This window comes from Coenobita brevimanus, chromosome 59 (genome assembly GCF_032717465.1).
Source record: "Coenobita brevimanus isolate Jiangsu-jjx chromosome 59, ASM3271746v2, whole genome shotgun sequence".
NCBI classification, from domain to species: Eukaryota; Metazoa; Arthropoda; class Malacostraca; order Decapoda; family Coenobitidae; genus Coenobita; species Coenobita brevimanus.
This window is the reverse complement of record NC_137012.1, coordinates 2,192,730-2,212,786: the sequence shown is the minus strand read 5'-3', so window position 1 is coordinate 2,212,786 and position 20,057 is coordinate 2,192,730. Positions and strand designations below refer to the sequence as shown.

At 43.1% G+C, this 20,057-nt stretch overlaps 1 protein-coding gene across 1 annotated transcript; it reads right to left on the bottom strand.

Annotated features, from left to right (window-relative positions):
- Positions 1 to 277: 277 nt before the first annotated feature.
- On the bottom strand, positions 278 to 19,852 carry LOC145402846 (putative glutamate receptor). The gene is made up of 4 exons (XM_080274759.1): positions 18,686 to 19,852; positions 17,022 to 17,212; positions 1,128 to 1,310; positions 278 to 638 (listed from the first exon to the last, which is right to left on the bottom strand). The coding sequence occupies exons 1-4, from the start codon at positions 19,850 to 19,852 to the stop codon at positions 278 to 280; spliced, it is 1,902 nt and encodes a 633-aa protein (XP_080130885.1).
- Positions 19,853 to 20,057: the final 205 nt, after the last annotated feature.

The following is a 20,057-nucleotide window of genomic DNA, read 5'->3' as shown; positions in this document are numbered from 1 at the left end:
AACAATAATAATAATAAGAATAAGAATAAGAATAAGAATGATGATGATGATGACCGTAACAATATTAATAATATTATTAATATTAATTGCATATGGTCATTATAAGAACAGGAAAAATGTGGACTATGCAAAAAAAAATAAACTGGCATTAACAGCCTCATAAAGATTTTCTGGAACTAGAGAAGATAGATATATAGCCTACACTAACTCCTCCAGTGTTGTAAAGCATTTCAAAGCTAAATAAAATCATGCTAAATACTTCGCTAATCTAAAGTGGTTAAAGCAGACTATGGACGAATGCTCTGATCCTGGTCCCAACCTCTGCTACAAAGACCACCAGACCTAAGAGCAGTCCAAAACCAAGTATAAGGAAAGGCCCCTGAAGGTTTGGCAGTGACAGCGGAGTGTTGGAGGTTTTGGTTCGGGTGGACAGAGACGGTGAATTATCCTTCTGGTCCATGATATCGCGGTACCACTTGTTCACTAGGCCAGCCTCCACCAGACTCCTGATGCCCTGGTCCAGCTTTGAAGTCCAGGGTGTGTGTTTGGGCAGGAAGAAGGCCAGAGTGCCGGAATACACCTGCTCAGTCATTACGTAGGTCTCTTGCCTCGCACGCTTATCCTTAGACACCAAGTTTCTGGAATTTTTTATTAGTTGGTTAAGCAGTACCCTTCTTCTTGGCCCATCACACCTCCTCCCACCTTCAAACTCACTCACATACATCGCTTTCAGTACCCTATCTACATCCATTCTCCCCTGTCTTGTGTGTGTGTGTGTGTGTGTGTGTGTGTGTGTGTGTGTGTGTGTGTGTGTGTGTGTGTGTGTGTGTGTGTGTGTGTGTGTGTGTGTGTGTGTGTGTGTGTGTGTGTGTGTGTGTGTGCGCGGACGTGTGCGTGTGTGACAACATTTACTTGGTCGGGGTACAGTACAAAGCTACTTGAGTCTTTTCTGAGTGTCCCGGGTACGATTTCAGGCACAGCAATGGCAGTATATTAAATAATGATGATGATGATGATGGAATAAGCAAAATAAGAAGAAGATTCTCTAACAATGATGATGATGATGATGATGATGATAATAATGACACTGACGTTGCTAACAATGGTGCTGCTCGTGGTAATAATACCTGAGATAGGAATAGGTGTCAATGATGGCGTGGCGGCCTTCCAGTGCCAGTTGTACAAGTTTGCCGTAGCCGTGTTCATCGCACGGCACCAGATCCATGCGTTCGCCCAGCGCCTTCAGGTAAGGGTCCTGCGAGGTGACCAGCGCTTCCGGAACAAACTCTCCGTAGTCAACCATGGCCACCCTAATGCATGTCAGGACAGGGGAGAACACGAGTTTATTTAAAGACAAGCATTCACTATCTGTCTGTACATCTATCTGTTGACTCACCCATCTATTGCTTTATCTCTCTGTCTATCCATATATATATATATATATATATATATATATATATATATATATATATATATATATATATATATATATATATATATTAAATAACAGAACGGAGGAAGGAAAAACAAATGAGTAAAAGAAAAATAATCCATTCTCCAGAGTACTGGTGTCCTCTGTTCATAAAATATCTGTATCAGTTAGACTTGAACAGTTGTGGGTTGAAATTTGGAGGGAAACAACTCTGGGGAAGCGAGTTCCAGAGAGATGCAGTTCGGGGAATGAAAGACTTCTGATAGGCAGAAGTTCTGCAATATGGCTGAGTGACATTCCAGTCATGAGCGCCACCAGATGCCCATGTAGCACGAGGGATGGCATGAAGAGGTGGCACCATGGACACAACTTCGTCTGAGCATTTGCCAAAAAAATATCTGTAAAATAATGCAACATTCCTTCTTACTTGCAGGGGAGGTAGTTTATATGTAATGGCAGGGTTGTTAATGATTCTAACAGCTTGATTCTGAATTTTGTCTAGTTGTCATAATGCAACCTCTCCACAACCATTCCACAAGGGTGAGCAATATTCAAGCTGAAAGCGCACATGACTCTTATAAATTATAGCTAACTGCTCATTGGCGAAGAAGTTACGGACCCTGTACAATAATATAAGTTACTTTGAGACGGTTTTAGCAGGTGATCTGACATGAGAGGTCCAGCTGAGGGCACTGTTAAGTGAGACGCCAAGAATTTCAGTACTTTTGGAGATGGGAATATTAGTAGCACTGAAGGTAATGTACGAATCTGGCAATATCTGTCTATTAGTAAACTGTATATATTTAGTTTTACTAGTATTAAAAGAGACAAGGTTGTTTTGTCCCCATTCACTGATTGGAGATATATCTTGATTTATGGAGATGGCTGTACTGAGTTGAGAGGTAGAGATATTAGACTTTGTAAATGGATGTCTGAGTGTGAATGAACTATGTAGTGTTGAGTCATCTGCATATGAGTGAATGGGATTGTGGGTGACAGATAAGAGATCATTAATATGAACCAGAAATAGGGTTGGCACCAGAATTAATCCCTGCGGCACGCCGGCGTTAATTGAGTGGAAATTCGAATATACATCATCTATTTTTCCTCTAATTATCCTGTCACTAAGATATGAAGAAATCAAAGGAACAAAAGACGTTAGTCCATAGCAAGGGAGTTTGGACATCAGGGAACGGTGCCATACTCTGCCGAAAGCTTTAGAGATATCAAGAGCAACTGCATGAGCTTTTCCAAAAAGATCAATTGATTGATGGATGGTATGAGTTAGGAGATTGAGTATGTCAATGGTGGATCTTTCGTGGCGAAAACCATATTGTCTATCACTAATTAAGTTGTTGGATTCAAGATGTTTAACAATGTGCTTATTAATTAAAGTTTCAAATACCTTACCAAGAGAAGATGTGACAGCTATTGGTCTGTAATTGGAGGGGTCAGACGAACTTCCTTTCTTCGGGGCTGGGTGGATATTGGCTTCTTTCCATGAATTTGGGAATAAAGAAGTACGTATGCAGAGTCTGAATAATTTAGCTAGGACAGAGGCAAGTTCAGGGGAACACTTTTTCAAAACAATTGGCGGAATTCCATCTGGGCCTGGAGTTTTGTTGGTAGGTAAATTGTCTAGGATGGATTTTACGTATCTTGTCTGTATTTTAAGTGGGGCAATTTCGGGAGGATCAAGTTCCAGTACTGGGACATTCTGGCTGGTATCGTCTATGGTAGAGTTTCTGGTAAAGGCACTGGCAGATATCTGCTTTCCCACGTGGGTCATTTGTAATGTTGCCATCTGAAGATTTTAGTGAGGGAATGGAAGATGACTTGTTAAAGTTATTATTGAAAGAAGTAAGAGTTGGCCAGAATATTCTATTGTCATTAGGGTTGTTAAGTAGTTTTGATGCTTGCTTTTGAAGAAAATTTGATATAGATAGATTTAATACAGCTTTTGCATGATTTCTAGCAATTTTAAATTGGGAGAGTGATTCAGATGTTTTTGATTTTCAGTAAGAGTTATATGCTAATGACTTTTGGGCTGTTACTCTCGCACAGTTGCCATCAAACCATTTTGGAGAGTTTGATCTTTTGGTGAACTGTTGACTTGGTATGAATAAATCCATACCAGCTAGTATTAAGTCGCAAATGTGGGGTTGGGTAGAATTGGGATCACTAGAGAAGAAAGACTGCCATGGAACATCAGCAAGATAATTTCTAAATCCATCCCAGTTTGCCCTATCAAAGTGCCATCGGGTCACCCTGACAGGTTCAGAACGGGGAAGTGTGGGAGGGTTAACTAATGAGGCTTTAATGAGATTGTGGTCAGAGGATCCAAGTGGTAACAGTACCTCTATCATCTATTGATCTGGATTATTTGTCAAGAATAAATCCAAGAGATGGGCATTATGGTCAGGATTATCAGGTATTCTGGTTGGTTGCTTTACCAACTGGGTGAGATTAAACGCTTCTGCAAACAGCTCGCACTCTAGACCAGCGTCGTCAGTCCGGGCAGAATGCAATAACCATTCAACATTGTGTATGTTAAAATCACCCAAAATGGTAATTTCGGTGCCAAGGGCAAGGTCAAGGTTACTCAACTGAGTGGATGTGGAATCAAATACACTGGGTTCCGAAGACGCATTGGGGGAACGATAAACTACAAAAATATATTTGGTAATGTTTTGAAAATTTAACTTATATAGTGAGTAATCAAAACTGGGTGAAGTGAAGTTTAAAATAGTGTCAACTGCATATTGGAATTTGATATATCAACAGGTGCCGCCATTTTAAGGAAGTTTGTAAGGAGATGGTAACCGGGAAAACAAAATGGAGCTATTTTGGTAGAGGGTGAGATTCGTGGTTCTGTGAGGAAAAGGGCCAAAGGGGATTTGGACTGAAGGAAAAAATGAACTGAGTTTAAATTTGTGGTAAGGCCGCGGATGTTGGTAAAGAATAAGGCCACACTCTCACTTCTTCGCCGATAAGCATTCCCGGAAATAGCAACAGTCGCTGCTGGCACAGTCGCTTGATGGCGACCGGGAGGACCCTGTGACGCCAGCCTTACCCTACCGGTGGTGGCAATCCGAGGTACCACCTCATTTGATAGTAAGATTGCAGCAGCCATTACTAAAGACGTGAATAGAAGGTGTGATATGTTACGCGCATGTTGTGTGGTGTAGACAGTTAAAGGTAGAGGTATTATGAGAGCATGCTGGCCTACTCTCTGTGTAAATGAATGCACTGAAAATGTTCAGCAAAGGGAGATGGTCAGGATCAAGTCCTGAGGGCTGGTGAAACGGGAGCTCCAGCTCTCCCTATCACCAGCTTGCCATCAACCTCGGGAGTACTGCCCTGTTCGACTGGTGCTACAGTCTACTCCATTTGTCTGTCTGATTATCTGTCTGTCTGTCTGTATATCTGTCAGTCTATTATCCATTCTCCAATAGAAACCATGATATGGTAGAAAAAGAGTACAACTGAAGACAAGAAGCTGTGCCAAGGCACAGCAAACTCATCCCCGGCAGTCATTTTAATGCTGACGTATAAACGCAACAGGATATCTAGTCAAAGATGTCACATATCAGATTTGGGGTAAATCGGGTGAAAATTGACCATTTTATGCCCATTTGAAATTTTATGCCCAACCCACCTCACAGTGACCCCCCTACCGCTAACTGGGGGGGAGGTGATCCCCCTGATGTAATGAGGCATATTATAGGGTGCAGATTTGAAAGATGCACCTTTATGTTTTGGTTTCATGTCGATATGACGAATTTGAAAGGAATTATAGAGAAAAAACGATTTATACCCGTTCTTTTCTTTCTTTTTTTTTTTTTTTTTTTACATATTTTAGGTCTACAGCCTGGGCCTCGGCCCAGTTTGGCCCAAAATTTAATCAGGTGATCAGAAGGTCACAGCCAATCATCCCTGTAATTTTAGTTAATATCGCACAAGTATTTTTTCCGTTGTTAACAGAGACAGACAGACAAACCGAGTGAAAACAATACTCGTCCCTGAGCCCTTCCGGAGCGGTGACAGGTTAATAACAGTCACTTTCTATCTACACATCACTCAGTCCTTAAAACAAACCAAGATATAACACGAGCATTCTTCACCCCTTCCACCCGATGACGCATTCTGTATCGTGTGACCATCAGACAATTTTTATTCAGTTTGGGAGGGAGTTTTCGGACTGGAGAGGCCTGACAAATCCTTCGTCATACCCTTCACTACAGCTCTTTCACGTTCAGTTGTCCTAGACATCCGCCCAACTGCATCTTACATCTTGTAGCCCAGTGGGTGAAAATGGCAATGCTACGGCACTCCACCCTCTGCACAGCACTTCTCCTTGACCAGTATAATATTCTAATGCCAGCCTATTGTTACAGCTCAGTATTCAAGATGGAGAGGCGGCAATTTTAAGCCAAGTTAGAGTAAAACGAGAATAATGGACACCCTTGCAAATCCAAATGCCGTTGTTCATAATATCAATACGTGCCTAACTGACAAGATGAACATGCAGGTAAGCAATATCAAGTGCGTGAGAAAGTATACAGCAAGTGGTACCGTAATGCTTTTTTGTATTAGCTGGATGTAGCAGTCCTAAACGCCTGTGATCTTTAACTTACCAAGACCAAGACAAGACCAACCTATATGTCTTCCACAAGGCTATCATTACACGGATCCTAGCCAAGTGCAATGAGTTACAGCCGCCAGCCTCTGCGCCAGGGACATGGCTGGTAAAAAGACACGTTGTTTGTGCTGAGAACTTGCATTTTAACCATTTATAATGATATACTATCTTGTTGTGAAGGTGTATTATGGTAGCTTCCACATTATCGTATGAGTGCGAGAGTTTGGTATGGCATAAGCGTGAAAAAGTCAGGAGTAAAACCTGTGGAAATAGGATTATTAAGGAGTTTGAGGGCGGGGCAGAGGGTGGAGAGGATAAGAAATTATATGATTGTGAAAGATGCAGAGTAAAGAATGCTGTTGATAGTAGGGTAAACTGTAAGACTATAGATTAGTGAAAGAATGACCTGTCACAGGCTCAAAGGTCTATGTTCAGAAGGGTACCATAGCTAAGCTCTTTGTGACATCTGCCCTCACCTTTATATTTCTATAGAAAAATGTGATTAGATGGCGTGGACATATGAAGAAAATGAATGTAGACAGGGTGGTGATAATGATATGTGCGGGAGTTTGAAGGTGAGAGGTGGCGTCATCGGCCAAGAAGGTGGCTATAGATGGCAAATGAGTGTGTGGGAAAGTGAGGTTTGGCAGTTTACGAGGCTGGGAACAATTGGCAAGGAACTGACTTGGTTGGATGAACTGCGTACGGACGAGGAAATGAAAATGGTGTGGTTCACATTTTTTTTTTTTTTTTTTTTATTCGATGGTCGATGGATTGGCTGTGTGTGAAGCGCATTAGTAAAGACAAAAATATGCCTAGATGGTTGAGCTTGTAAGGTGGGGTCAGGATTTTAGGTGCGTGGCTGGTGTGTGAATATGAGTCTGGCGCATTTCATTACGCATGCTGTTGATAGTTCTCCCCCATTCGTGATTTCCCATTCCTGGTTTTCTGGATCTTACGTCACCTACTTGGGGAAAAAAGGTCATGATGATGATGATGATGATGATGATGGAATATTTTAACACCTGCACAGACCACATCACATGATCTCCAGTACACCTTGAATAAAGGAGACAGACTTTCTGAAACAAGGACTTTAAATTTGGGATTTGGATAGCTCTTGAAGAGGCGGAAAATGTATTTGGAACTCTTCATACGGCACTTTAGAGGCAAAAAAACGTGTCTTAATTACAGCAACAGTCTTACGAGGGTCATGATTTTGCATACATCCGTGATCTCGCTCTCGCTCACAAGACAACGGCATTAAGTCAGGGAGCGGTTGTAAGGTGAGTGCAAGTGACTGTGTAGTGTCCTGTCCCTGTATGTCTCATTCGGCGAAGCAGGGTGCACAGGCAAGAGCACAGTAATGGCGCTTATTGAATTTTGACACCTTTAAAAACAATCGTGCTTTGAAAAGGGCACATCTCTCAAAGAAGGGAAGGAGGCAGACCCTCAAACTTCAAATGGGATCTGTCTGTACACATGCCTAGCCCTTGCACCTACGAGAGGGTCCTCCTCCACCGAGTGGTGGCACAGGACTTCGTCGCAGAGCACTAATTCGCTGACTTGCCCCCGACACATAGGAAAGGCAGGGCCCAACGCAAGTGCTTTATCTGTAGCCTGACAATAATCGAAGAAGTCTCGACATTGTGCCCTGCGTGCAGTGTGGGTTGTGTAAATAATGTTTCAGGGTATGCTATACTAGGAAGAATAACCAGGCAGCTTCAATGTGTTTACTTTTTTTTAAGTATTACTGCACTGATCTGGATTCTGTAGTTATAAGGCTAATAGTTTCTAGGCTTTACCACACCGTAAGACAAGCAGCCATAAATGCCAGCAATTTTAGTACCAAAGCACAGATTAGTGCTGCAAGTCTTTCATTCAGCACCAGTGGCAAGTTTGGTACAAATATCAGTGCATTTATTTCAGTGCATTTTGTGTGTTACGTAAAACTACAACAATTTAATGTCAGCAAATCTGGCCCTGCTAATAACGTCTTTCTCAACGCTTCAGTGCAAGTATCACTGCAATATTTCAACAAAATATTTTTTACTGTATTTTTCAACGATTCACGATTCAACATAAAATGTTCGTGAACAAAAATTCTTCCCCACCAAGGTAACCTGTCTTTTATCAAGTGCCAAATTCTGCTCCATTGCAGTATTTTAGTCCCTGCATATTACAGTAAAATTACTGTATATGTAATTTTCTAGCACATCAGTATGAGCTTGCCAACAGTGCATCACTCAGGGCAACGTGCAATTATCAAGTGCAGTCTTCCTTTCATTATGCTTTTTTTTTTTTTTATGTGTCCGACTCTGGGCATAGGCTTCACAGCCTGCTTTCAAGGCCCAGTAGTCCTCCTACGTACCGCACACCTCTACATGTCACCACTTCGGCGCTAACAACCACCGTCCATATTGAATACATGCTAGGGCTGTCTCATATAGGACTGGTGTAATGGTATTAGTGGGGGTATTTTTACATGTCGGCGGGTCTTCTGGTAGATCAGTAGAGTCTGATATGAAATTCAAATCCTTGAACTGTTCCCTGCCCCAGCGGGATTTGAACCCGGGTCCGTTAGGACTACAGGCCAACTCTCTTTTATCATTACCAGCTTGCCATTTTCACAGTGTAATCTCTCTCTCTCTCTCTCCCCCCCCCACCCCCTCACAACCCACGTACGCTGACTTACAGCTATCACTTTTGAGAAACTTCAGGAGGTTACTTTTTGTCTTATTCTGATTTCTAAAAATGCTGTATTACCATGGGTCCAAGTGTCAACCGTTACTGTGCTACAATTACTATGATGTTAAGGGTGAAAAAATGATCTCTCTCATAAACTAACCATAATGTCATCAGTAAGTGTAACTCCGTAACGGGTGAGCGTTGGACCTACGTGAATATACCCCAAAAAGCATTTCCCAAAACTACATTTATATTTTAGGCCCATTTTGGCGTAACACCGCCATCTCTCCATCTTAAATGATAAGTTATAACAATTAATAAACGCAAAAATATGGTGCCAATCTCGAAAAAGTGCTAGGTGAGGGATGTAGAGCCATAGTGCCATCATTTTCTGCCATAAATCTACAAGAAACAAACACTGAAGGGACGAAAATTTGGGTCGAATTAAAATAAAAAATGCATTGTACCCTAAGTCCTGGGACACCCTGTATTTACGGATGAGAGCGAGGAGGAGGGGGGAACAAGCACTTACAAATCAAGTGATGTATCAAATTTTCATGAAGTGTGTGAAAGCAGTAGTGGTGCCTCTACCCACTAAGTACCAGCGCCTGTATGGACGGTATGAGTATATAGAAAGTGCTTATAACTGAAGTACAGTTTCGTCATCCCACAGCGTTCGTGATTTTAAGCCAAGTTCAGCATGAAATATATAACATGTACGACTAGGCCTACCTGTGTCTGTTAAGTGTCTCTGCCTGTAGAGTTGATTATGCTTATGGATCAAGTAATGGAGCAATAAAATAGGGAGCATAATACTATAGTTTTACCATCTAACTTTGGCTTAATTTTCGTACTGTTGAGAAGTGGGATTTGGCAGTTAGATTATGATGGAGAATTCCCGATGTTTCTTACCGTAGTTCTGTTACGAGTTTTTGAGCGAGTTATTTTGTAAGTTGCACATTAATTTTTGTGCTTTCTTTTCCTGTAATGTTATTTATGTAATTGTTTGTTAAATTATGTAATTTTATCTCAGTTTGTATGCTAAATAATTTAGAGAGTTATGCAGTGTAAGAAAACTCTAGCATGTTTTGAATGTCTCCGAGTTGGTAACTGTTGTAACCGTTGCTCCCTCAGGAATGCACGTGAAATGTGGAGAAGTGTAGAACATTCTAGGATTCCTCTTTGAGCTTTTGTACTGGGAGAAGGTTGGGACTTTTATGCATGGTTGCGGAGAGAACAGACGTGTTTCCTGAGCTCTCCTCTAGCTATAGGGCTGCCTCACCGGCATAGATTTTGCTTTTCCGCCACTAGGGCGTTTTTTAAATAAAGTTAGGATTAGTTAGTTCTCATTTTCCTCCCCTCCCGGTTAGAGATACAATAGGTTTTTGTATCTATTTCCTGAGTTTACCTTTGCTTATCGCCCACGGAGGGTCCCCCCCACTGATCGCTCTGGGGCGTGAACGAACACGGTCGGGCCTCCCTGGAGTGGTTTGAGAGGGCAACCTCAGATTTAGGTGTTTTGCCCCTGGTTGTTGGTCCCTTGTTTGTCTTCTCACCTTCTTCCCACTTCCCCCGTTAGGGGGGAGTGGTACTATGGAGGACGCCCCTACTGCCTCCCCCCCCATCAGGGGGGGAGGCGGTCCTGACCGACCCCCGACTGAACCACGGACAGACCGATCCCAGACTGAACGGCCCCAGACACGCACCCCGCTAGACATCAATGTAAACAACGCCTCCTTCGTCCTACTACATGCGGTTGGTTCCACTCCCCTGTCCAGCCTCAATCCCTTCATTATCAAGAAGGTGATTGACGGGTGTGCCGGTGAGGTGGAACAGGTGAAAAAACTTGCTAGTGGGGACCTTCTAGTAAAGACAGTAAACTCGCGTCAGGTAAAAGATTTGATGATGTTGAGTAAGTTCCACTGTTATGATGTTGTGCCGACGATCCCTCACTCCATGAATTCCTGTAAAGGTGTTATCACCTGCAGGGACCTCATGGTCATGGACGAGGATGACATCATCAGTGAACTTGCTCAGCAAGATGTAATTGAGGCCCGATTCATAACCCGTTACCAGGAAGGCATAAGGACGAAGACAGCCACAGTAGTATTGACTTTCGGTAAAGTATCTCTCCCTACTAATGTGAAAGTAGGATATGAAACTGTTAATGTGAGACCTTACATACCCAATCCCCTTCGTTGTGGAAAATGCCAACTCTATGGACATCATGAAAAGGCTTGTCGAGCTTCAAACGTAGTATGTGGCAAGTGCGCAACTGTAGGACATTCTGCTGACCGCTGTACATCAGAGACTGAGTGCTGCTTTCACTGTAAGGATGCTCACCCCACTTCCTCTAGGGCTTGTCCCAAGTGGAAGGAGGAGAAAGAGGTCTGCACAGTGAAAGCGACTGAGGGCATATCCTTTTACGATGCTAGGAAGAAGGTGAAGGAGTTGCATGCAACTCCCAAGCCTAATGTCTCCTATGCATCGGCGGTTGTGTCCCGTCCCGTGATGTGCACCGTGGAGACACAGACTGACCTTACCTTCGCTCCACATGCCACATGCACTACCTCTAAGTCTAGACCCCCTGTACGTTCCAACTCTCTTACAGACATCCCTATTGCCACTTCCTACTCTCAGGCTGCCGCTGCTCCTTCGCAGTCAGTGTGGTCAAAACAGAAGCCTTACAAGTCAGATAAAATTAACTTGACCACCCTCACCAAACAGTCACGTCCTCATGTCCTTCCCGCTCCTGGTCCAGCGAGGGAAAGAATAGCTCTTCCTCGGTGGATTCTGGGAGCCTTGTTATTGATGAGAATATGGAGATCTCCACGAGTAAGCACCGGGAAAGGTCCCCCGGTAGCCACTCGCCTGGTGGCAGGCGGCATAAAAAAAACTAAACACACTGGCCCCCCTCGTAAATCTTAAACCGCCGCATTCACTATACTACAGTGGAATTGTAGAGGTATTGGGAATAAGTTACAAAATATAGCAATCTTGCTTCCTATACACAGGCCAGACGTTGTTTGTTTACAGGAGACGCGCCTGGAGGATCGTCCTGATCCTCCACAGTTCAAACACTACCACTCGTATAGAAGATATGAAGGTCACGGAGTTGCCATTTACACACACAAATCACACCCACAAACGGAAGTGATTCTGAATTCTACTCTGGAAGCTGTCGCGTGCAGAGTCAAATTTAATAACACGTATCTGTCTATTTGCTCTCTGTACTGTCCTCCACATGGCCCCATTGATAGTGATGCTTTAAATTCACTAGTGGAACATCTGCCTGGAAATAAGTTAGTGTTGGGCGATTTTAACGCCCATCACTATCAATGGGGTAGCTTGAGGAATGATGGTCGTGGGGAGCAAGTAGCCGACCTAATACTACAGTCCAACCTCTGTCTTCTGAACGATGGTAGAGCGACTCGTGTAGATGATCGTACTGGTAACTTTTCGGCTATTGACTTATCTTTGGCCTCCCCTGGCATACATCAAGATCTCTCATGGGACCCCTACGACAACTCCTTGGGAAGTGATCATTTACCCATCTGTGTTTCTTATACACGCGACATCATTTCGGACCCTCCACCTCCAAAATTTAACTATAAGAAAGCAGATTGGGGATCCTTCTCAAGGATCGCCAATTTAGATATATCTGGGGAGACCATAGATGTTAAGGTCGAAAATATAACCCAATCCATATTACACGCAGCTGAGGCTGCTATTCCCAAGACTTCTACAGTTCACGCGAAGCATAGAGCACATTGGTGGACGCCGGATTGCCGACAAGCATTAAGAAAACGCAATAGGAGATACAGGATTTTTGATAGTCAGCCCACTGAGAAAAATTTTATTGCATACAAACAGACACGGGCTGAGGCAAGGAGAATAATAAGAAGGGCCAAACGTGACTCCTGGCGGTCCTTTGTGTCCACGGTGACTCGTACAACACCATTACGTAAAGTCTGGTCCACCATAAGAATATTAAATAATAAAGGCCCATATATCCCCATTACCATCTTGCAAGTAAATAATAACATCTATGACGAGCCCGTGGACGTTGCTAACATCCTCGCCAGGAGTTTTTCTCATGTAAGTAGCTCAGCCAATTATGACCCGCGTTTCCAACATCTTAAACGCACGGCTGAGCTACAGATATTAGACTTTGCCACAGAAGACGTAAACTCCCCGTACAACCAAGAGTTTACGCTAGATGAACTGCTCCTTGACCTTAAATCCTGTAAAGACACCAGCCCTGGACCAGACACCATCACGTACGGTATGATCCAGCATCTTAATCAGGACAACCTGATTAAGATGTTAGCACTGTACAATGAGATTTGGGCGTCTCGAACGTTCCCAAACTCATGGCACTTTGCGCACGTCATACCGATACCCAAAGAGGCTGGTCGTCTTATGAATCCCACTTCATTTCGTCCTATTGTGTTGACTTCTTGTCTATGTAAGGTCATGGAACGTATGGTTAACAAAAGGCTTCTTTTTGTTTTAGAGTCGAAGAATTTGTTAAATGATCAACAATGTGGCTTCCGTACATACAGAAGTTCACTAGTTCATTTAATGAATTTGGAGCATTGTATTGCAGAGGCATTTGCCAATAAAGAATTCATGATAGGGGTGTTCCTGGACATCCATAAAGCCTATGACATGACCTGGCGACACGGTATATTAATGAAGCTCTATGCTTATGGTTTAAGAGGAAATTTGCCTGTTTTTATTTCAAATTTCTTAAGGGACAGAACTTTCTCTGTCAAATTGCCCCGTAACGTAACATCGGATATATTTATCCAGGAAAACGGGGTGCCACAGGGAAGTGTGCTTAGTCCTACTTAATTTAGTATTATGATCAATGATATTCTGTCATCAGCTCCCATCCCGAGGAATCTTAAATACTCACTCTATGCTGACGATTGTGCAATATGGCACTCTTCCCGTGATGCACAATTTTCGGCTGGGCGGATTCAAGCAGCCCTTGACTCCGTCCACCAATGGGCCTTGCAGTGGGGATTTAAGTTTTCCGTACGTAAGTGTGCCGCTATAGTTTTCACTAATCGTAACGTACCTAATTTGTGCTTAACTTTGGATAATCAGGCGGTACCTTTTCAAAATTCTGTAAAATTTTTAGGAATACATTTTGATCATAGAATGAATTTTAAACTTCACGTTAATACTTTGCTTGCTCGTTGTGATAAACCGTTAAATGTCCTCATGTACCTAGCGGGTACTACCTGGGAAGCCGACAGAAAATCTTTATTAATGGTGTATAAGTCTCTTATTCGATCAAAGCTAGACTATGGCGCACAGGTGTATGGCTCGGCATCTGATGCCACGCTGAAAGGATTGGATGTGTTACAGAATAAATGCTTGCGAATGTGTCTTGGAGCCGTCCGGTGTACCCGTGTGGCTCGTATGGAAGTGGAGGCGAATGTGCCTCCCCTCTGTATTCGGCGTGACCACCTGGCCTTGTCCTACGGCATAAGGACATTAAGGAAAAGTAATATCGGCAATGTGGCCTGTACCCCCCTGCGTCATTACCACCACCTTCTGCGGGGGGTGCGTCGGCCACTTGCCGCTCGCCTCCACTTACTGACTCAGGAGCTTGATGTGGACCCCAGTGACTGTGACAAGTTGGTGCTTAAAAATATAGCGCCTTGGGAGCCACCCGGCTTTACAGTCGATGTTACATGGCTCCCTGCACCAAAGGCCAAGGCGCCGGAGGCGGAGGTCCACCACTTGTTTCGTAACATCATTGTTCGTCACTTGGGGTCCCATCAATTGTACACCGACGGCTCCAAGTCGAGTGAATGTGTGGGTGCAAGTGTGTGGTCGACTGAATGTGCCCTCAGGTATCAGTTGCCGACTCATACATCTGTGTTTACTTCAGAACTTTTTGCTATTGACAAAGCCATAGACTATGCTCTCAATTCTAGACATGACTCATTTGTCATATTTTCAGATTCAAAATCAGCCCTTCAGGCAATTGCATCTTGCACTACGGACTCTCATGAGATCCAGGGCCGCATCGTTAATAAGTTGCATTCATGCAACAAGTCATTCACGCTGATCTGGGTGCCTGGTCATTGTCGTATCTACGGCAGTGAGCAGGCTGACTTACTTGCAAAGTCGGCTGTAGAGCTCGAGGAGACTTGGGACGTTCCTCGTGATCTACGGTCGAGTCTATCTCTCGGAAAGAAATCAATAAATCTTCTGTGGCAAGGTCAGTGGACCAGACTAAATATTCCAACTTGTAAGCCGTACCTGGGCGACTGGGACACTGCCAACAGTCCCAGTCGCCTAGAAGAAAAAGTGTTGGCACGGTTACGGCTTAATGCCACCATTTTAACCCACATAAAACCATATATGGAAAGACGCTTCCCACCGCACTGTGACATCTGTAATGCGGTGTTATCTATCAGTCATATCATCCTGCGCTGTCGGCGATTTATTCGTGAACGCGCTTCACTTATAAATTACTGCGGCGCAGTAGACGTCCCCTTCACCCTTTCCACCATCCTGGGTGATGAGGACATTGTTATGACTGATAAATTGATGGCTTTCTTGAGAGAGACCGGACTGATCAGAGTGATGTGACTTTTTTACTGCGTGGTTATGGTTTTTATGAACAGTAAATATGTATATATTGTAATATTAATTAGGGTTGACAGTTGACATATTTTAAATAGTTCCTCCTCCCACCGATCTATTTCTAATATAGATGTCCCCTACAGTAAGCCAAGGTCCTCGCCTGACAGTCACCAGATGATGAGTGCAAGTGTGCAATATAGGAAGGTATTGGGCACTTGCAGTCGATGGTGGTCTGCTGGGCGAGGTTCTTCACTTTTTGTACAAATTATGTAAATACATTATATTATCTTGCTTAAGTTATTCTAATTAGCGACGACAGCTGACGTATATGGAAATGTTCCTGACTCGTCAGGTTCCCTTTCATATATTGATGTCCCCTATATTAGGTTGTGCCTCGACTGACAGTCACCAGGTGATGAGTGCAGGTATGTAATGTAGAAAGGCATTACATATCTGCAGTCGATGATGTTCTGTTAGTCGAGGTATTTTTACCATTAGTGTAGGTCTAGCTATTTGTCTCTGTAGAATTTAGTATAGGTTAGCGGTTTGTCTGTTATGTGATTAGTTTTAGGGTCTTTAGATTAGTTTTCCTTTATAATATAAGGTATAAAAAATAAAAAACCAAGAAAAAATAAAAAAATAAAATAAAAAAAAATAAATAAGATTAAAATTATATATATATATATATATATATATATATATATATATATATGTACGTTTGCATGAAAGTGTGTCTGTATGTATGCATGGAAGTGTGTGTGTGTGTGTGTGTGTGTGTGTGTGTGTGTATGTATGTATGTATATATATATATGTTTGTATATATAGGTATATATGTTTAAATATATATATATATATATATATATATATATATATATATATATATATATATATATATATATATACACACGGCCTTAATAACCAGGGGCTTCGGCCCCAATGGTTGATAGGCCGAAAAAAAAAAAAAAATCTAGAATAAAGGATGCTGATATTAGAATGGGAAAGAGACTTTAGCAGTTTCAGTCGGTTTTCAGATCAGTTTGAGTGTAGATCGGTGTTAGTGGAGATTATCTCCGGTATTTGTGAGCACAATGAAGTGTTGCTGGCAAGCATTAAGTGTAATTGCAGTTAGTAAAGTTTGTATATCTTCGGTATTTGTAAAACAGTGGTGAGGTTTGCAAGCATTAAGTGTAGGGTAATTATCTGGAAAATAAAGACAGTGAACTTTAAAGCCAGTGTTTATTTACAACGCCGGTGCTGCTGTGTTCTTGCACATGAAGAAGTGCTGGGAGGAAGGACGTAGAGGCATGTAGTGCACCAGGATCCGTTAAGTCCCAGAGGAATATTATACTCCTTTTACTCGAACTTCGTCCTAAATTCCCATCGCTCCATATTAAATGCTAAAGTTGTAGCAACAGGTCAACACTAATAATGATGCTAGTCATGAAGAAGTGCTGAGGGAAAAGATATAGTGCCATAGCAAAGTACCTGTATCCTCCAAGTGCCAGAATAATATCATCTTTTCTCTAACTTGGTCAAAAATTCCTATCACTTCATCTTGAATGCTAAGTTGTAGCAATAGGTTAACACTCAAAACTGATGCTAGTCATGAAGAGGTGCTGGGAGGAAGGATATAAAGCCACATAAAGTACCTGTATCCGCTGTTTGCCAGTGCCTGTATGGTGGATATCAGGGGAGGGAAGACTGGCACTGTGAGGACGGCTATAAGGTTGCATGTGTAGCTCAGTGCCAGTACCAACGCCCCTGCCCACCATGCCGCTGCCAGCACTCGTGTAGCGCCATCCGTCACCAAGTGCTGCTTACCGCTCTGCCGCAACAGGCTCTAAGGATGAAGAGGAAAGATGGAGGGAAGAAAAGGAAGATGGACAAGGGAGGACAAATAAGAGACGAAAGAACGGAGGCAAGGAGAAAAAGGAAATAAGGAAAAACAGAGATGAAAGGCAGACCGAATAAGAAGCAGAAAAAAATGAAGGGATAATATATATATATATATATATATATATATATATATATATATATATATATATGACAAGGGAGAGCAATTAGGTAGAAATAATAGGAGGGAAGCAAAAGATGGTGAGAAAGGGAGTACCAATATAAGGCAAGACAAGTGGAGGGATGAAAAAAAGAATATGAAAATGGGAAAGCAAAGAAGAAGAGGGAGAAAGAAGAAAACGAAAGATTAAATCAACACCTATCGACTACAAAAAGGTCATTATGGCACAGAGTTAATTTTGCTGAGTCAAAATTATCCCCTAAAATATGATCAACAATTTTGATGTTATATCCAGGTCCCTGATAATACTGCTGACCGACAGGAACAGGGGAACGGTGAGATAACAAACTCTGTCCATGATTCTGACCGGCTAGAATACTGATCTTGGATTCATCCATTTTCAAAACGGAAGTGCTTACCATTCATCACCTGCTCCGCTAACAACTGGTATCAGGTCAGATTTATGGCTATTGATTACACGATTGTCATTAAAGTAGACACCATGTGCATCACGTTATCAGTATTCCAGTAAGCACTTCATCTTCCGCCTTGAGGGAAGTGGTGGTGCAGTGGTTAGCACACCCAGTTCAGTTTTCTGCCAATTAGATAACAATACACTGGTACGGAGTTGGGGGAGGGGCGCCTCGGGGTCATACGCCCTCCCTGTTTATGACCAATGATTACTATTGAAAGAAGAATGTTACCTACCACAATATACGGAATAAACATCTTACATCAATTGTATCATGCAATCATTTCAATGAAAAGAAGACTCTGGAAATAAATTTTGGGGAACTTGATAATGAGTCAGCATGAATTCAGGTAATCCCGCCAGTAATGACTCCTCTAATCACCCCCCCCCCCAAGGCTTTCCAAACTCTTGGATCTGACCCCAACTGTCAAATCAATGGTTGAAATAGGTAATTTTGTAAGACACTGCAAAAAATACATGGACATAAACAATACAACTGCAAATGAAAACACGAAATAAGTAACGCTTCAAAAAAATGAAAAAAGCAACAATATAGAAATGCTGAAGATGAAGTCAGGATTCCGAGGGCTTGATTGGTGAATGAGTGTGTGGCCCATTTCCTTGAACATAATAGTGATTAGTTCTCCCATTATCATGGTTTTCTCTCTCTTGCTTTATAGACCCTGCCAAACCCCATCTTTTTCTGGAGAAAAACGCTGGGTCATGATGATGATGATGATGATAATGACAAGGAGAAGAAGGAGGAAGAGGAGAAGGAGGAGGAAGAAGAGGAACAAATTATTGGAAGTACGAGGTAAATATTATACCCTGCAGACAATGACGGCGGCATCTTGAAATGAAATCTGTGGAGCAGGGGCAAATCGGTTAACAAAGTAGAGTGCTGGGATGACGACCAGAAGAGCTCCAAGGACGCTGGCCCACACCAGGGGTTGGAATGGGTAGGTGAGGCTAATCCAGGCAGGCAGAGGAGGGGGTACACGGAGGGCGAACCCGAACCCCTCGTAGAAGTAGGGGGCTGTGCTGTCGAAATTTTTGAGGCGCTCTTCAACAACGGTGAAGTAGTTGATGGTCAGGTTCTTCTCCCTTCTGTGTACTTCCCCCAGAAGGCCCGTCCAAGTGCCGTTCACAAACTTACCCCACTTCTTGTCCTTGGCCCTGAGCTGTAAGGTAAATGTAAAGTTCAGCCAGGACCCAAGACACTCTAGGATCTTGACGCTCGTGCCTTGGCCAGCTTTCACGTCGCCATAAACAAGTGGAAAGTCATCCATTTCGTTGGCCACCTGCAATACCTCACCGTCAAACGTCTGGAATCGGTCGGGGAACAGGTCCCCTCTCAAAGCAAATCTAATTTTATTCCACGGCCCCATTGAAGTCCTAAAGCGTCGTTTTCCCTTGCATGTTTTAGAGAAGGGGATGGAGGTGAAGACGCGAGGAGGAAGGGATTCATTATGTGAAACACTTTGCATGAGAGCAAGTGATGTTGATTTCTGGATCTGTTGCCATTCCATCAGAGCAGCGGCATCCCAAGACGTGTTTACATTGACAACCAAGATAGTGACTGGGGCCCAAGCGTCCCCTGCCTCTTGCAGCCATTCAGGCAACGCACCAGTCAGTAAAAGCACAGCACATCGGCCACTGCAGATAGACAAGAGTGGCAGCTGCTCTTGCCTTGAATTCTGGACCACTGGGTAGGATAAAACTAGTGGATGAACGTTGTCACCGTGATGTAGCTCCCGTAGTAGTGGAAGGACAGGAAATACTTGCTCAATGGAAGAGTCAACCAGGAGAACTATCCACTGGTCACTCAGCGGCCCTTCAGCTACCTCCACAATACCTCTTACAAACGCCAGTGAATGTGGGTCGGGTCGATGAAACAACTCATTTCCGGCCATAATAGACAAAGCCGTCGTAGCGGCGTGGGCAAATGAGGCGAGAAGCACAGCAATCCAGAGCGCCAGCGTACACTGAATCATTTCTCGTGCCTAGTGCAGCGCATAACTGAAAGAATCCTGTCATCCACCACCCTCGCGCCCTCACGCTTCATAAATATACCAACTGCTGACTTCACTGTTGCTCCTGCGCTGTTGTGGTCCAGGGCTTAGGCACATCGATAGTCAGTTATTCTCACGACCTTGTCCATAAATCATCCTGGGCGCGTATTCATTTTTTTTGTCCTTG